Source organism: Eumetopias jubatus, unplaced genomic scaffold (genome assembly GCF_037043125.1).
Source record: "Eumetopias jubatus isolate StellerSeaLion01/CBP00866 unplaced genomic scaffold, mEumJub1_p1.0 scaffold_8, whole genome shotgun sequence".
Taxonomy (NCBI): domain Eukaryota; kingdom Metazoa; phylum Chordata; class Mammalia; order Carnivora; family Otariidae; genus Eumetopias; species Eumetopias jubatus.
Genome location: NW_028274814.1, coordinates 24,594,035 through 24,611,623, shown reverse-complemented (window position 1 = coordinate 24,611,623; position 17,589 = coordinate 24,594,035). Strand labels below are relative to the sequence as shown.

General features: G+C 40.9%; 1 protein-coding gene across 2 annotated transcripts in view; it reads right to left on the bottom strand.

Moving 5' to 3' along the window:
• Positions 1-4,981: 4,981 nt before the first annotated feature.
• The window catches only part of USP6NL (USP6 N-terminal like), a 170,903-nt gene continuing 158,295 nt past the window's right edge, over positions 4,982-17,589 (bottom strand). For both annotated transcript variants that reach the window (XM_028114713.1, XM_028114712.1), the window contains one exon: positions 4,982-8,610. In XM_028114713.1, coding sequence (XP_027970514.1) covers positions 7,202-8,610 — 1,409 coding nt within the window. In that variant the 3' untranslated portion in view covers positions 4,982-7,201. The remainder of the gene's footprint in view (positions 8,611-17,589) is intronic.

The following is a 17,589-nucleotide window of genomic DNA, read 5'->3' as shown; positions in this document are numbered from 1 at the left end:
CCATTCACAAGAGCAAGAAAAACAAAATACTTAGGAATAATTTTAACAAAAGAAGTGCAAGACATACTAAAACTACAGAATGTTGCTGAGAGCAATTAAAGAAGATTAAAATAAATGTAGAGACAATCTCTGTTTATGGATTAGAAGACTCAACACTGTTAGGATGGCATTTCTTCCCAAATGGATCCACGGATTCAGAGTAACACCTAGCAAAAATCCCAGTTTTTTTTTTTTTTCCAGACAATGACAAGCTCATCTTAAAATATATATAGAAATGCAAAGGACCCAGGATAGCCAAAACCATTTGAAAAAGAACAAAGTTAAAGGATGTACACTTTCTGATTTCAATAAACACTTATAAATATGGTCAAATGAGTTTTGACAGAAGTACCAAGGTCCCCAATTCAGATGAGGAAAGCATAGTCTTTTTGTAACACATGATATCCACCTGAATTTAGGTCCTTACCTCACATCATACACAAAAATTCATTCAAAATGGCTCATAAACCCATATGTAAGAGCTAAAATTATAAAACTTCTTGGAAGAATAAAACAGGAGAAAATCCTTTGTGACCTTGGGTTAGGCAGACAGATACAACACTAAAAGCATGATTCATAAAGAAAAAACTGAAAAAATTGGACTTCATTAAAATTAAAAACATTTGCACCACAAAAGAAACCGTAAGACTGTGAGAAAATATTTGCAAATCATGTCTTATAAAGGACTTGTATCCAGAATATATTAAGAACTCCTACTATTCAATAATAAGAAAATAACCCAATTTAAACGTGAGCAAAGGATCTGAACAGACATTTCCCCAAAGAAAATACACAAATGGCCCATAAGTACATGAAAAGGGGTTCACCATCACTGGCGATTAGAGAAATGCAAATCAAAGCCACAAGGAGATATCACTAGAATGGCTATAATAAAAAAAATAGAAAGTAACAAGTGTTGGTGAGGATGTGGAGAAATTTGAACCTTCATACAATGCTGATGGTGATCTAAAATGGTGCACTCTGGAACAGAGTCTGGCACTTTCCTAAAAAGTCAAACATAAACTTACCATAAAGCCAGCAACAGCCCAAGGGAAATGGAAAACATGTCCACACAAAGATTTGTACACAAATGGTCACAGCAGCATGTGAAAACAATCCACATGTCTACAGCCGGCAGAGTGAAGGAACAAAATGTGATATAGTCACGCAATGGAGCACTATTCAGCAATAAAAAGGAATTCCTAATACACACTGCAGCACGGACGAAACTCAGAAACATTATGCTAAGTGTGAAGGATGTCAGATGCAAAAAGGCACAGACTATCTGATTCCAAGTATACGAAATGTTCAGAAAAGGCAAACCAGGGAGAGAGAGAAAGTAGATCTGTGGTTGCCTGAGGCTGGGGCAGGAATGGAGATTGATTGCAAATGGGTACAAGAGAGCTTGGGGAGGTGATGGAAATGTTCTGAAATCGGCTTGCATTTGTAATGGTTGCAACAATTGTGCGAATTTATTAAAAAATCCTTGGTGTGTACACTAATGGGGGTGAGTTTTATGGCAGGGAAATGATAGCTTCTTAAGACTCCTGGGCTGGGGAGGAAGCAGAGGATCTAGATTCAGACATTGTGGACTAAAGTCCTGTCTCCATGATGGGCTGGCTGTGTCCCGTGGGGCGAGGTACCTCAACCACCTGTTTTCCCGCGCAAACAGGGACTTGGAGAGCACATCCCTCACAGCGTTATTGTGAGAATTAAATGAGTTAATGCAGGTTAAATGCTTCAGCACAGGGCCGGACACATAGCATGCACTCAGTAACGTTCACTATTTTTCTTACTATGATTATTACGATTACATTCAAACAATTATCAAGTCGGGCCAACTTTTCTTGGTAATTAGTTCTCAAATTAATCACCTTTTCTTTGAAACTGCTTCCCTTTACACTCTGCACCACCTTTTGGATATAACACTTGCTGCACTCTTCCTAACTTCCTCCAGGTTTGCTCCCTCCTGGGTAGCCTCTAGAGTCCACACAAAAAATGTGAACATACCATAGAAAACCAGCTTCCAGGATCGAGTTCAACGGCGTGGAAGGGCCCCATCATCGGGTCTCTCTGTGGAACACTCCACTCCACCCCCTGCACACACGCACACATCACACAGCGGCAAATGTCCCCCTATATACCATGCAGGTGCTCATGCCATATGCCCTCGGCAGCCATGTCCCGGCCTTCTCTTCCCTTCGTCCGTCTGCTCTACTAATCCTCAGGCTCAGCAATGAGGCAACTCCCCCACCAACCTCCACTGACCCTCCTGAGCCGTGGCCTTTCTATGCCTGTAATAACCACCTGTGTGTGTCTCCGATACTGAATTGAGGCACACAGCTTAAAGAGCCTGTCTCCCATCTTGAAGCGTGAGCCTAGCACAGACCCTAAGACAACGGGTATACTGTAGGTGCTCAATAAAACGCTGCCTGGCTGGGTGAATCACCAGACTATGCACATTTTCTCAGCTGCTCACATAGGGAAAATGCACTTAGGTTTGCAAATAGCTTAGGCCTATTTTTAGCATGTCGCTTAAGGAAAATGACAGAGGTTGTCCGGGAAAATGGAAACCTTAGTAAGGCTCTACCTAGTTTGAGGCACTATTGTAAGCAGTAATGAGAGAAGGGACAGGGTCATGCCACCTTTCATTTGAAGCCATTTATACTTTCCACAACTGTCAGTAGTTCATCAAAATTTACAGAGATGGATGATAACATGGATCCTTCCAGTGGAATTTTCCCTAACTTACCTGAAATCAGAGTTTCTAAACTCTGAAATTGATCTGTTAAGAATTTTTAAGACAGTTCATAGTGGAAATATAAGACAATCAAAATCAAATTTAGAAGGTGTTTTTTTTTTTTTAAAGAGTTTTGCTGACTGAATGGGGAAAAAAAATACAATTACCTGATGCCTGGGTTCCACCCCAGAGATTCTGACTTAAGTGCCTAAGGTAAAAACCAAGAAGAACATTTTTTTGTTAAGTTCCCCCAGATAATTCTAAAGAGTAGTGAGGGTCGAGATGCACTCCTATGAAATCTAAAATTTGTTCCTTTATGCCTCATTGTTCTTATATGTAAAATGGTGGCAATTACGCTTAGATTTATGGATAACTGAAAATCCTTCTGAAAGTACAATTCATAACTAAATGTTAAGTGGAGTCCTTTCTTTTTATTCTATCTTGGGTCGCTGAAAAAATAAAGTCTGGCTTATTAAAACCACCTGATCGATAAGCATTAATATCCATATTACAGAGGGATATTTAAAATCCATTATAGGGGGCGCCTGGGTGGCTCAGTCGTTAAGCGTCTGCCTTCGGCTCAGGTCATGATCCCAGGGTCCTGGGATCGAGCCCCGCATCGGGCTCCCTGCTCCGCGGGAAGCCCACTTCTCCCTCTCCCACTCCCCCTGCTTGTGTTCCCTCTCTCGCTGTGTCTCTCTCTGTCAAATAAATAAATAAAAATCTTTAAAAATAAATAAATAAATAAAATAAAATCCATTATAGGACAGCCAAACAAAAAAAGATCTCCAAACTGTAATCTTAATTAACCCACAATCAAATGCATACTAAAAGTAAAGGTGTGAGTCGGAAAGATAACTGAGAGTAATAATATTTCCAGAAGACTGAGCCGTAGGTCCTCTGTGTATAAATCCCTATTTGTGGGCATGGCATGTTTTTCTCCAATCATGGAAATGAAAGGAGATCTCAGCAAAGTATTGAAGAGGTACTGTTTCTGTGCCTGCATTTCAATGGGCCCTGAGGGAGAGATCTGAAATGACAAATACGAAACTTCACTGTAAAATTACGCTCAGTATGACATAAAATTTAGTATTAGAATCTCCTTAAAACGAAAACAAAGCAATCACACCACATCCTGTAAACATCTATTTTTCTTCTCCTGAAATGTCCTATTCAACCTTTTTTCAATTCTTTCAGGAAACATTCTATCATTGCCACTGAGGGGGATCAGGGCACGTCACCCCAAAATACACCACTTTGGCATAAGAACGATTCTGAGCCGAAGGCATCTGGGTTCTGAAATTGCTTATCTGCCTGAAAGCAGAGCCTCCCCCCAAAATCCAACTGTCATAAATGCCCTCCCCAGGCAACTCTGCTCTCTCCAGGCACCACACCCAGCCCCTGCCACACACTATCACACCGCCCGTCACTTCTCCTAAGGGCCCGCTTAGCTCTACAAATAGTCCCTTGTTTTCCCATAAGTGCCTTTCTCCTCCTCCCTCTCCCTGCTAAGTTAGGTGTACAGACCCCAAGTCCAACCCTCCTTTGAGCTGCTCAGGGCTGGGCACCATGTGAATGCAGGATGCACCTGTTAATAAGCTTCTGTTTTTCTCTTGTTGACCTGCTTTTGTCAGACCAATTTATAGGGCCTGGCTGGAGAACCCAGCAGGATAGAAGGAAAAATAATTTATTTTCTTCCCGTACAATACTTTGATATCTGACTTTACATTTACATATATACATCTCTCTCAGCTTCAAAAAGCTATTTTTTAAAAATCTGGTAACAAAAAACATAAGTACCTGAAACAAAGTTTTAAAACCCTTGGAGACTCTGGGTGTAGTCTCTTTAACTTTTCAAACTAAATATTAAAACAACAAAAACCATACCAAAGTGCTTATTGCGTGAGGCAAGTCTGCTGTAAAGAAGAGAGCAAATAACGGCAAAATATCTACAGCGCGTCCAGCTATGCATTAAGATCAGCCTCCGCTCCATGAGGATCCTCGCCAAATACAGTTTCGTGATTATATTTAACCCACTTTACTAATACTATTTCATCTTTTATCATCATTCCATTATTTATCTCTTACTAAAAGATAAATTTGAAAGACTAAAATTGTATGGTGGCAAAATAAGTTCAAATTAAAATTTCCTACTTGAAAAGCTAACAGAGAACTACATTTTATAGTGGGAAAGACTGGAAATACCTTATTGCTATTAATAATGGCGGATAAAATAAAGGAAAGGCGGATAAAAAGTATTCCCGGAAATTAATAAAGCATTTAACATGCAACTGTGATAGACAGATATATAAAGTCGTGTAGGCAAACACTGAGCAGTATCTCCTCAATTAGAAGAAAATTAGCTTTAGAAGCATCAGAGATGCAGAGCACTTCTGCTGTATGAAAAAAAGCACATGAAAGACACAAAATATACTTATTACTTTTAGCATGTTAAAAACAATCACATCAAAAAAAGTATACAGATAAAAATGTCATAGATGACATAAGAAAATAGTGTGTGTATATATATATTTTGCATATATATATGTATATATATATATATAAATCTACAGTATTTACCACTGTTGACATATATATTTTGGAGCAGCTCAGATGCTACTATCATAACCTAAATTATACAGCTTGGTTCATTACGAGTCACAGAATCATGGTTTAAACATTGGAATTAATATCCTCAGCTACATGTTTTATCTACATTTCTTTCTAAGCCTCCACACGATCTGAATCAAGAGCCCAGGGAGAGAGGGATTTTGTGTGCGCTTCAGCATAGAGCTGAGCTGCTAACACACTGCCATTTGTTTTGCTGTTTAATAACATCATTACCAAGTTGATTAAAATTACATTAGACTCATTATATACATAAAAAATATTGTCACATTCACTAGCTAAACAAATGTTACTCTCATTTGAAAAGACATACGTCGGTACCTTGAAAGTTTAAAGTCCCAACTTGCAACAAGAAGAGCCCTCAATGTTAGGTTTTCTACTCTTGTCCTTGCTCAAACATGAGGAAAGTATGCTGAAAACCAGCTTTCCAATTAAACACAAAGTCAGACTTTCTGGGGGTGCCCAAAACTGTCCCCATGTTTTGCTAATTGTAGTGTAATAGACTATTTTAAAAAAAGACATTGTTAATTTTTTAACCATGAACCTGAATTTGTTTTCACTGCAAAAGGAGATTTTTGGAAGTATGAAAGTCATGCTATTTTTTAAAAAAGATTAAAACCTTAGACTCCTATTAATAATTAGGATTTTTTTGCAAGTATACACAATGATAATTTAATGGCCTAAATGTAGCAATATCCACTGATTATCAACCTTTAAAGAAAGAGTGCCAGAAAAAGCCCATGTAAATGAACAGCCCCGGGGCGTGCAGGAATTTAAAGGGCAGAAGTAAGGAGTAACCATATTGTTAATTCCGCTTTTCAAATGGATTTCAAAGGAGTCCGTTCTGCTGCCCCGTGTGAGTGCTTGAGGAGCCTAACTTGCAACCCCTCCTGCTAGCATCGGCAGAAAGCAGGATTGCAGCACTTTCCCTACATCTGGCAAGGAACATTCTGCTCTGAGCTTTGCAAGAGGCAGACCAGAACAAAGGGCACAGATGCACCAAAACTGCTCTAAAACTGATCTTGGGGTATGAGCAGCGCCCCACCTTTGGCCATAAACTTACTCCGAGTGCCCCAGGGTTTAAGCACCATTCAGTGGTGAGCCTTTCTCTCTCCAGTGTCTTTAATTTTCAGGAGGAAAGAACAGGGCCACAACTGCAGAGAAGCTGCATGAAGTCAGGGCAAAACCCAATGGCACTCTAGGACCTGGGGGAAAAACATGGGGCGGGGGTGGATCTTGGCTGAAAGACAAGTTCAGGAAAGGAAGAAGAGTAAATTATTTCATGGCTGTAGATCAAAATTAATTTTGTTAACGTTCCTTTAGTTCTGTGTTCAAATGTGTGTGCATGGAGGCCTTCTGGTATCTACTGAAAGACACACACACTATATACAGCCTTAAAAATATCTATTCTATACAGTTTTTCAGTGCTTTCTAATGTTACTCAAAACAGGATGGGCTAATGGCGCAAAAATGCTCACGTTTTGGAGAACGATATAAATGAAACCGAGTCATGAATTATCACTCTGCGTGCATCCCTAAGTGCTACTGCTATGTTTCCATGTTAAATTCTTTTTAACAGGTTCAGTGATGATGCAATTTAAAAATGCTCATCGTAAGCAGCATCTACATGGGGATGAAACGCTCCTATATATTCTTATTACTAGCATACACTGGAATTGTGCAAGATGTTTATGTTTACAATAGTATAAAATACTGCTTTGGCAATTATAAACATAGCAATGTAGGTTTCAAATGGTTTCTGTTCTCTTGTCTTTACCAAGTATAGATAAATTCTCACAGCAATACTGATTCTTGAATAGAAAGTCCATCCCGATTTCTGTAGTGATACACTGGAGGTGAGGGCCCTGAATATTGATACCCAGAGGAACTGGCATCTTCTAAACCTGGGGAAGTTCTATATCGTACTGGACTATCTACTGAAACTGCCGGGAGGCTATGGTCCTGAAAGGGAACATGCTGAAAGGCGGAATATTTTGGTAAATTGCTCAAGTGGCCACAGTTAGCATCCTGAGTCCACGACTGTCCATGAATCTCGGGTCTGTACGTGTAACTAACTTCCGGCCATTTTCTGTTATCTGGCAGATAATCCATGGGAGGAATGATGAATTGTCCATTCTTTGGTGACTCTGAATTGCCTGCATATCCCCCGGCACCAGTGTCAATGGGAAGAACTTCTATGCGGCTGGAGGGCAGCACAACAGGAAGCGGGCGGCTGTAAGATTTCTCTGGAGAAATATCGACTGACAGAGTAGAGCCATAAGGTCTCCGGGAGGGATTCATTTGAGTCCCATGGGTAAACTGTGGAGATGCAAAGCTGCTGTTAGCAGTAGGGATGCGTTTGGGAGAATTTCCATGGTAAACAGGGGGGTTACTGTAGGATGGAGGGTGCACTGTCCTGCGCTCCTCCCCATCTAACAGAGATGGGTATTTTGCATAACCTGCAGGCTGCACTTTAAAAGTAAACCTGTTTAATATTCTTGATGGACTAGAACTTGGCTCCACATGCTTCCTCGGGCTGTGAGAGTAAACCACATTCCTTGGACTTTGGGAGTAGGCTCTTTCTAGTGCCTCTTCGACGGAAGCGCTGTTGTCGTTTTCAGGTACGTTATCATACTGGGACGCAGTAGAGCCCCGTTTCCCTTCATCGGCATCCAAAACCTTCATCTTCTGCCTTACATTTGATACCCGAGTGTCAGCAGAACTTGGGATGGTGACTGTAAGTGCAGGGTGCGCTGACCTACTTTTGCCTTCGATGGCGTATTTGGCAGTTTTTTCAATAGCTGAAATATCTGATGGCTTATTCCACTTGGGCACAAATTCCTTCCTGGTATTTGAAGTGGCATTGCTATTCTGGTTAGCAGCTGCATGATTATATTGCCTGGAACTGTCTTGTGGACCTGATGGAAGTTTTCTTGGAAGATCTGTTTCATCTTTAAGCTTTTTACTGTCTTCATCCTCTGATTTCCGTCTTAGCGCCCTTACTCGTTCTGGTGTACCAACTCTACTCTGATGGCGAGGGGAATGCTCATGTTTTTTGTGAGGTGATGAGCCACTTTCTCTTCTGCTGCTCATATGGGGACTTGACCTGCCCACACTTCTTTGTCCATTGCTCAGGTGACTAATGCAAGCAGATTCAGGTGGAAGCTGTCCCAAAGGTTTCTTTGGATATTCATCCTCTTTACCTAAAGGGAAAGATAGATTCATAAGTAACATAGATACAGGAGTAAAGAGTATCAAATATAAGAACCACACCATGAACAACTGCATGCTTTTCACATCTGCACTCATATACATACATACATACATATATATATATACACACACACATACATATATATATATACACACACACACATACGCCACAGAATTTTAGGGGTTGAGAAGAAGCATTTTTTAGAGAGACTGATACTAAAACATAGCAAAATGCAAAATCTTTTTAGACAGCAGGCAGGTGGAAATAGTTTATGAACTTATGAGTAAGGTTTATACAATTATGCAACATGTGATTCTTATGTTTTCTTAAGATATGTTGTTACAGGCTTTTTCAAAAATGCAAAGCTGATATTCTCATTTTTATTACTAAAACAATCATGTAGGTCAGTAGTTCCATGTCTTACCATTACTTTTGCTTTAACCTACCTCGATTAAAATGGTTTTGAAATCTCAGTAAAACCTCTCCTACCAAATTCAAGCAGGTCTGCCAAATTGAAAAGGCAGGTAGTTTCAAAGTTATCCCAAAATAGCTTATTATTGTTATTATTACTAGTATTATTATCTCAAGTACCCGCCATAGTATAACATCATGATAAAAAGAAATAGTACTCCATCTCAAAGTTAATAACTCTAAAAGGATCCTACGGCAAATGCAAAAAAGGAAAAAAAAATATTTAAAAAAGAAAAAGAAAGAAAATCATACTGGGTACTTTTAGTTTTATATTTTACATAACTAACATCAGAAAATCAATGAAGAACTAAAGGAAGGTACAATAAATTGGCCATTCAGTAAACAGTTTTAGGACGTCCACTCTCACGACTTTTATTCAACACAATACTGGAAGTCCTAGCCACAGCAATCAGACAAGAAAAAGGAATAAAAGGCATCCAAATTGGCAAGGAAGAAGTAAAACTGTCACTATTTGCAGATGACATGATACTATATATAGAAAACCCTGAAGACTCCACCAAAAAGCTACTAGAATTGATAAATGAATTCAGTAAAGTCACAGGATACAAAAATCAATGTACAGAAATCTGTTGCACTTTTATACACTAATAATGAAGCAGCAGAAAGAGAATTAAGAAAACAATCCCATTTACAATTGCACCGAAAAGAATAAAATACTTAGGAATAAATTTAATCAAAGGGGTGAAAGACCTGTACTCCGAAAACTGTAAAACACTGATGAAAGAAATTGAAGATGACACAAAGAAATGGAAAGATACTCCGTGTTCAAGGACTGGAAGAACAAATATTGTTAAAATGTTTATACTACCCAAAGCAATCTACACATTTAGTGCAATTCCTATCAAAATACCAACAGCATTTTTCACAGAACTAGAACAATCCTAAAATGGAACCACAAAAGACCCTGAAGAGCCAAAGCAATTTGAAAAAAAAAAAACAAAACAAAAAACAAAAAACTCGAGGTATCACAATTCCAGACTTCAAGTCCTATTACAAAGCTGTAGTGATCAAGACAGTATCATACTGGCACAAAGACAGACACACAGACCAATGGAACAGAATAGAGAGCTGAGAAGTAAACCTACAATTAGATGGTTCATTAGTCTTCAACAAAGCAGAAAAGCATATGCAATGGGAAAAAGACAGTCTCTTCAACAACTGGTGCTGGGAAAACTGGACAACTATATACAAAAGAATGAAACTGGACCACTTTCTTACACCACACACAAAAATAAACTCAAAATGGATTAAGTACCTAAATGTGAGACCTAAAACCATAAAAATCCTAGAAGAGAGCACAGGAAGTAATGTCTCTAACATCAGCTGTAGTATAACATTTTTCTAGGTATGTCTGCTCAGATACAGGAAACAAAAGCAAAAATAAACTATTGGGACTACATCAAAATAAAAAGCTTCTGCACAGCAAAGGAAACAATCAACAAAACTAAAGGGCAACCTACAGAATGGGAGAAGATATTTGCAAATGACATATCAGATAAAGAGTTAGTATCCAAAATATATAAAGAACTTAATCAACTCAACACCAAAAAGAAATCATCCAATTTAAAAATAGGCAGAAGACATGAACAGACATTTCTCCAAAGAAGACATCCAGATGGCCAACAGACACATGAAAAGATGTTTAACATCACTCATCATCAAGGAAATGCAAATCAAAACTACAATGACATAACACCTCACACCTGTCAGAATAGCTAAAATGAAACACAACGAATAGTAAGTGTTGGTGAGGATGTGGGGAAAAAAAAGGAACCCTCGTGCACTGTTGGTGGGAATACAAACTGGTGCAGCCACTGTGGAAGACAGTATGGAGGTTCCTCAAAAAGTTAAAAGTAGGACGCCTGGGTGGCTCAGTTGGTTAGGCGACTGCCTTCGGCTCGGGTCATGATCCTGGAGTCCCGGGATTGAGTCCCACATCGGGCTCCCTGCTCAGCGGGGAGTCTGCTTCTCCCTCTGACCCTTCCCCCTCTCATGTGCTCTCTCTCTCATTCTCGCTCTCTCAAATAAATAAATAAAATCTAAAAAAAAAAAAAAGTTAAAAGTAGAACATTCCTAAGATCCAGTAATTGCACTACTGGGTATTTACCCAAAGAATACAAAACCACTAATTCAAAGGGATACATGCACCCATATGTTTACCGCAGCATTACTTACAATAGCCAAGATGTGGAAGCAGTCCAAATGTCCACTGACAGATGCATAAAGAAGATGTGGTAATATACATACACAATGGAATAGTACTCAGTCATAAAAAATAAAATCTTCCTATTTATAACAACATGGATGGAGCTAGAGTATGATGCCAAATGAAATAAGTCAGAGAAAGACAAATACCATGTGATTTCACTAACACGTGGAATTTAAGAAAATAAAGCATCAAAGGAAAAAAAAGAGAGACAGACAGACAGACAGACAAACCAAAACAGATTCTTAACTACAGAGAACAAACTGATGGTTACCAGAGGGCAGGTGGGTGGAGGATGTGTGAAAGGGATTAAGAGCACATTCATCATGATGAGCACTGAGTAATATACAGAGCTGTTGAATCACTATATTGTACACCTGAAACTAATATAGCACTGCATGTTAACTCTACTGGAATTAAAAAACAAAACTTTTTAAAAGAGTTTTAAAAAATTAAAATGATTATAATGTAGATAACCAATAAATATCATCTTGAAAAAACAAGACTTCATTTGTAAACATTCCATGGTTTGTATTACAAAATAATATATTCTCACTTAACAATATGTTGTTGCTCTCTTCATATATCTACCCATCCATCCATCTACAATATTTACTGAGTGAGCTCGGCTTTAGGCACTGCGCTAAGTGATGGGTCCATGAGACGTGAGCAAACACATTATTTTCATGTAGCTCACAGTCTTGATGGATGATAATTTTGTTATTTACCCACATATCATGCTTCTAAGGTATTTTAAAGAAATATTCAGTGAACTTTTCTTTTGGGGGGTTGGAGAACAGAAAATGATGAAGAAACAATATCCTTGAAAGAGTTAAGCTACTGGAATCAGAATTATTAAGCTAAAAATTACCTTTGTGCTCCTTTTTTTTTTTCTTTTCCTTTTTTTTAGGTAGGCTCCACGCTGGGCTGGGCGTGGAGTCCAATGCAGGGTTTGAGCCCACAACCCTGAGATCAATCAAGACCTGAGCTGAGATCAACAGTCGGATGCTCAACCGACTGAGCCACCCAAGTGCCCCAACCTTTGTGCTCTTCTAATCCAGTAGTTCCTTAAACTTTTTAAAAGCAGACTCTTTTTTTTTTCAAACCGAATTTCATATGAAGCCCCAATATATAAAGAAAATGTAAACACAGCTGCTCTGATGAAAGTGGAAAGTCACCCTGTCTCCTCTTCCCTCAGCTGGGCAGCTGCTCAGAGTCCGAGGGTTCGAGACCTAGCTCTGCCTGTATTTTAGAATGGGAAGCAGAGTCTCAGACAGCCGTGTGATCTGTCATGGCAGATGCTGAATGGGAACCAGGACCCCGTGTTTTCATTCCAGTTCTGCCTTTTATGCCACATTCATTAAACTCCAGAGATACTTCTGAAGCACATTTGAAAGCACACACAGTAAACTGGCAATAACAGTTTGTTTTGTTCATGTATCCATTAATACATATGTATCGAGCAAATACTATGTACCAGACACTGCTCAGGGTGCTGGCCATCCAGAGAGGACACAAAGGATGAGGTCCCTGTCGTTACGGAGCATATATGGCTGGTTGTGCACAGCTCAGAGGACAGCCAGCATCAGGAGAAGACAGCGATCTGGGCTGGGGCAGGACGGGGCATGGCAGAGTTCTGGCAGGAACAAAGGCACCCTGCACCTTGAGTGGGAGACAGGCAGAGAACAGCCGGGGACGAGCCCGGAGGAACGGAAGACTCACAACACCCAGGGCCTTGAAAACTACAGTACGGACTCTGAATTTCTTTCCGAGTTCACTGTAACCTACTGAGGGCTTCTCAGCAAACAGTAACACCATCTGATACCTCTCTTACCAAGTTCACCTTGGTGGGCTGGACTTTGACTATGTAATAATTACTGTTGGTTAACAGTAACAGTGATAACTAATTTTCAGTACGCACTTACCATGTGTCAGCCACCACTCAAAAAGCCGTACACACAGCATTTAGCAACAGGCATATAACTTAGGCCACCACTGTGACTCTCATTGTACAGAGGAAACCGAGGCAGAAGTGAACCTGCATAGGGGCTCCAGCTGGTAAGTGGCAGATGCACAGTTCAAACCCAGAGCTGATTCCAGAGCCCTCTGGATGGAACTCATGAGAAGGGGCTGCTTCTCACATACACTGTAAGGTCGGGTCCACACACTCGCTCATGCGCTAGGTGTGGGCTGCGAGGGATGAGCGGAGCAAAGGGGCCCTCTGGGATTGAAGACGGCACTAGATACTGCTCAGTGACAGAGGGTGCAACCAATATTGTTTTCGTATCTTTTTTTTTTTTTAAGATTTTATTTATTTGAAAGAGAGAGCGAGCACACAAGCGGGGGGAGGGGGGGCAGCAGAGGGAGAGGGAGAAGCAGACTCCCAGCTGAGCAGGGAGCCCGATGTGTGGCTTGACCCCAAGACCCTGGGATCATGACCTGAGCCGAAGGCAGATGCTTAACCAACTGAGCCACCCAGGTGTCCCTGTTCTCATATCTTTTTATAAAAAAGACATTTTATGGTATGTGGACACGATATTTTAAGTGATAACCCAAACTCTGAAAGTTGTCCGTGTTTATGAATGCTGTCTGTGAAATAGTCTGAGGCAATTCCAGTTCAGTGTCTGACTAGCCTCATAGGAAACAGCTAGAATCAAAGTAAAAAGGGGACTCAAATGCAGCACAAGTCGAGAATATTCACAAGGAGTTATTTAGCCTATTGGGTTAAAAAACTATCAACAAAAATAAAATTAAAATCTGTGGCCCCAAAAAAGCTTTCACCAGCTCTACAAGTAGTTATCCATTGAGTCCCAGATAAATACAGGAATTCCTTCTTCCCCGTAGGCAGATGACACCAACAAACAAATTATCAAGAAGATATAAAGACCTATATAAAGGAAAAACTGAACTTATGAATTTCCTCTTGGTCCCCACTCGGACAATTTCCTAAGGGCACAAGGCAGTAACCTGAGTGGCTAATTCAATGGCTGGTTGATATTCCATCAGATAAAAATATCAGCCAATCACCACGATGCTCTTTCCAGGTGGGTGAGTGGGAGCCTGATGAAAACCATAACCATCAAGAAGAAAAGCAAAGCAGTGGTGCCCAGAGAGTGGTTAATTCCTGCCTGCGAGATGTGCTGTTACAGGACAAAATTGGATTAGCTGTAGAGACTCTCCCGCTGAGCCCTTTAAGCTGCTCCACTGCTCCACCACTCCAGTGGCTTTCGGCAGCGGGCACCCAGAGCCACCAGCACTGCAGTTCATGGGCAATAACCGAAAACATCCCACACATTCTCCAGAGCAGTATTACACAGCAACACCACCACCAGACTTCAAAATGAACCGGTGCTGCAACATGCATGCACGGGGCCTCCCCAGAACATCAGTCTACGCGTGAAAGCTGCAAATGTTTCTCAGCCTGCACTGTGGATGCACATATCTCATCTTCAGTGTTTCCATCTGTATCAATTCACAACCCATGAAAGCCAGATTCACTTGTAATTAGGTTTTTACAAGGTCAACTCTCTGCTATGGACTGAATGTTTGTGTCTCCCCCCGCTCCCTGCCAAAAAAATTCATATACTGGAATTCCCCAATGTAATATGGTATTTGGAGACGGGGTTTGGGAGGTAATTAGGTCATAAGGGTGGAGACCTCATGATGGGATTAGTGCCCTCACCTCTCTTCAGAGTGGGGCAGTGGATGGGGCCACAAAGAGAGGTATGATACCACCCCCTCTGCAAAGGCTTCTAGGAAAGTAGCCATATTGCACCGCAAGGACTGCATCCCGTGGGGTCGCCCCAGTTGTGGTCAACAGTGGAGTGAGGAGTGGCCCCTGGCAGAGCAGGGGGGACACCCCGCTGGAGGAGGAGCGGTCAGACAGGGGGTTCTGGGCCAGGCGGGGGACAAGCCTTCTCCTTCTGTCGTCACACCTTCCCAAATACCCCAGACAGGTGACACTTAGAGGGAGGGAGAGTCTGAGCCTGACTCACCCGTGTGAGGCAGTGGGCAGTACCTAGCGTGTTTGCCCTAGTGGAGAGCCACATGCTCTGCGTCCTCCGAGGTGGACCGGGCCCTAGAGGTGGGGATAATTCACCAGCGGACAGATTTGTGTGTTCTCTTCTTCAGCAAAGTCTGTGCCTAAAAATTACCCCACTGTTCTGGGCTGAAGTCGGTCCCCTCAGAATTCATGTGTTGAAGCCCTAACCCCTAATCCCGCAGAGTATGACAGCATTTGGAGATAAGGCTTTCACAGAGGTGAGTAAGGTTAAATGAGGACACTGGAGTGGGCCTCTTACCCAATATGGATGACGTCCTTCTAAGAAGAGATGTACAGTCACAGACAGGTATAGAGGGAAGACCATGTAGGAAGACAGCCAGCTGAAGCCAAAGAGGGACGAAATCAACCTTGCCAACACTTTGATCTTGGACTTCCCAGCCTCCAGAATTATGAGAAAATATTCCTCTGTTGTTAAAGCCCCTCAATCTGTGGTATTTCTATTACAGCAGCCTGAAAGAAGACATTACCCTAGCATCTACATCCTCAATCTCAAAACTGAGTTACTGTAGTAAACACTAATTTTATGGATTGCCTTTTTCTGCTAGTTAAAAAATCACAAATTTCAGTATAATCATCTGCTTTTATGTTCCTAGCGTATTTTCAATGTCGACATGTAATGAAATCAACTATAATAATTAAAATTTATTTTACATAACCACATCAAAAAGACAACTGAACAAAACAAATGTGGAAGGTAGACACAGGCAGTAACAGATCCATAGTAATGAGAGTTCCATTACTTCGCAGATTCCCATATGCCATTTTCTGTGTTGTGGTCGCCACGGTATTGCTAGGGACGGTCAATCTAGGGTTGGCTTCCATAGCATTTTCCATAGACATTCAGCTAGACTGACTTACTGACAATGACGGACACGAGAGGGCATCTTTGTAAGTGTGTAACCCAGAATTTAAGCAAGACTCCAGGTTTGGAATAACTGGACCAGAGTAGAAAGGGTTAGTAAGTGACCAATCCAGGGGAAAGACTAAACAAACAAAAAACTTGGGGGAGGTGGAAGCAAGAAAGTGGAGAGGAAAAAGGACTGTGAGAGAAAATGGAACATCTCTGGGGAAAATAAGGTTGTACTCTAGATCTGTAGACTTCCATCCTGAAATCCTTTAATTAGATAAAAAGCACATACTGGTAAAGATTAAGAGGACACAGAGTAAAAATGTGGGATTACAGATATAAGGCATATATAACTCAAGAGAAGGAATAAGAAGATTGAGAAAAAGGAAATGGAGAGACCAAGGTGGTAATTCATGCATGAAACAAAATGGAAAGGTATGCGTCATACATACATACATGGAAGATTTAATTTTTCAATATAAAGGGTAAGAAAAGTATTCACCTTCATTTATTTCTTTTAAGATTTTATTTATTTAGGGCCGCCTGGGTGGCTCAGTCGTTAAGCGTCTGCCTTCAGCTCAGGTCATGATCCCAGGGTCCTGGGATCGAGCCCCGCATCGGGCTCCCTGCTCTGCGGGAAGCCTGCTTCTCCCTCTCCCACTCCCCTGCTTGTGTTCCCTCTCTCACTGTGTCTCTCTCTGTCAAATAAATAAGTAAAATCTTTAAAAAAAAAAAAAGATTTTATTTATTTATTTATTTGGCAGACAGAGAGAGAACACAAGCAGGGGGAGCGGCAGGCAGAGGGAGAGGAAGAAACAGGCTTTGAGCTGAGCAGGGAGCCCGATGCGGGGCTCGATCCCAGGACCCTGGGATCATGACCCGAGCCAAAGGCAGACACTTAACTGACTGAGCCACCCAGGCGCCCCTTCACCTTACATTTAACACCACTTTTTATTCAAGTCAATACAGCAAGTTTTCTAAGAAAGGGACATTAATGTTCTGTGCATCTACACATCATAGAATTAAAAGAAAACTTTAACAAGTTATTTACTGAATGGGCAAGAGGCCCAAACCCATAGTGGGGAAAAAATTCTGTGACTGTTCTAAAATATCAGAAAAGTAGCATCTCCAAGCTCCTTCATGGTAGCCCAAAACACCAGTCCCTTTCCCCTAGTAGACAATAACCTACTTAAAGTATACTTCTTTCAGATGCCAACCGCTAGTATCTAAGATAGTAATGGAATTACAAGTGAGGTGGTGACAAAATGTCTATTCATTCGTACGTCATTAAATATGAGTTAGAGTACTGACACACTGTCCATATAAACAGCACAGAAACATAATGGTTATAAATACCTAA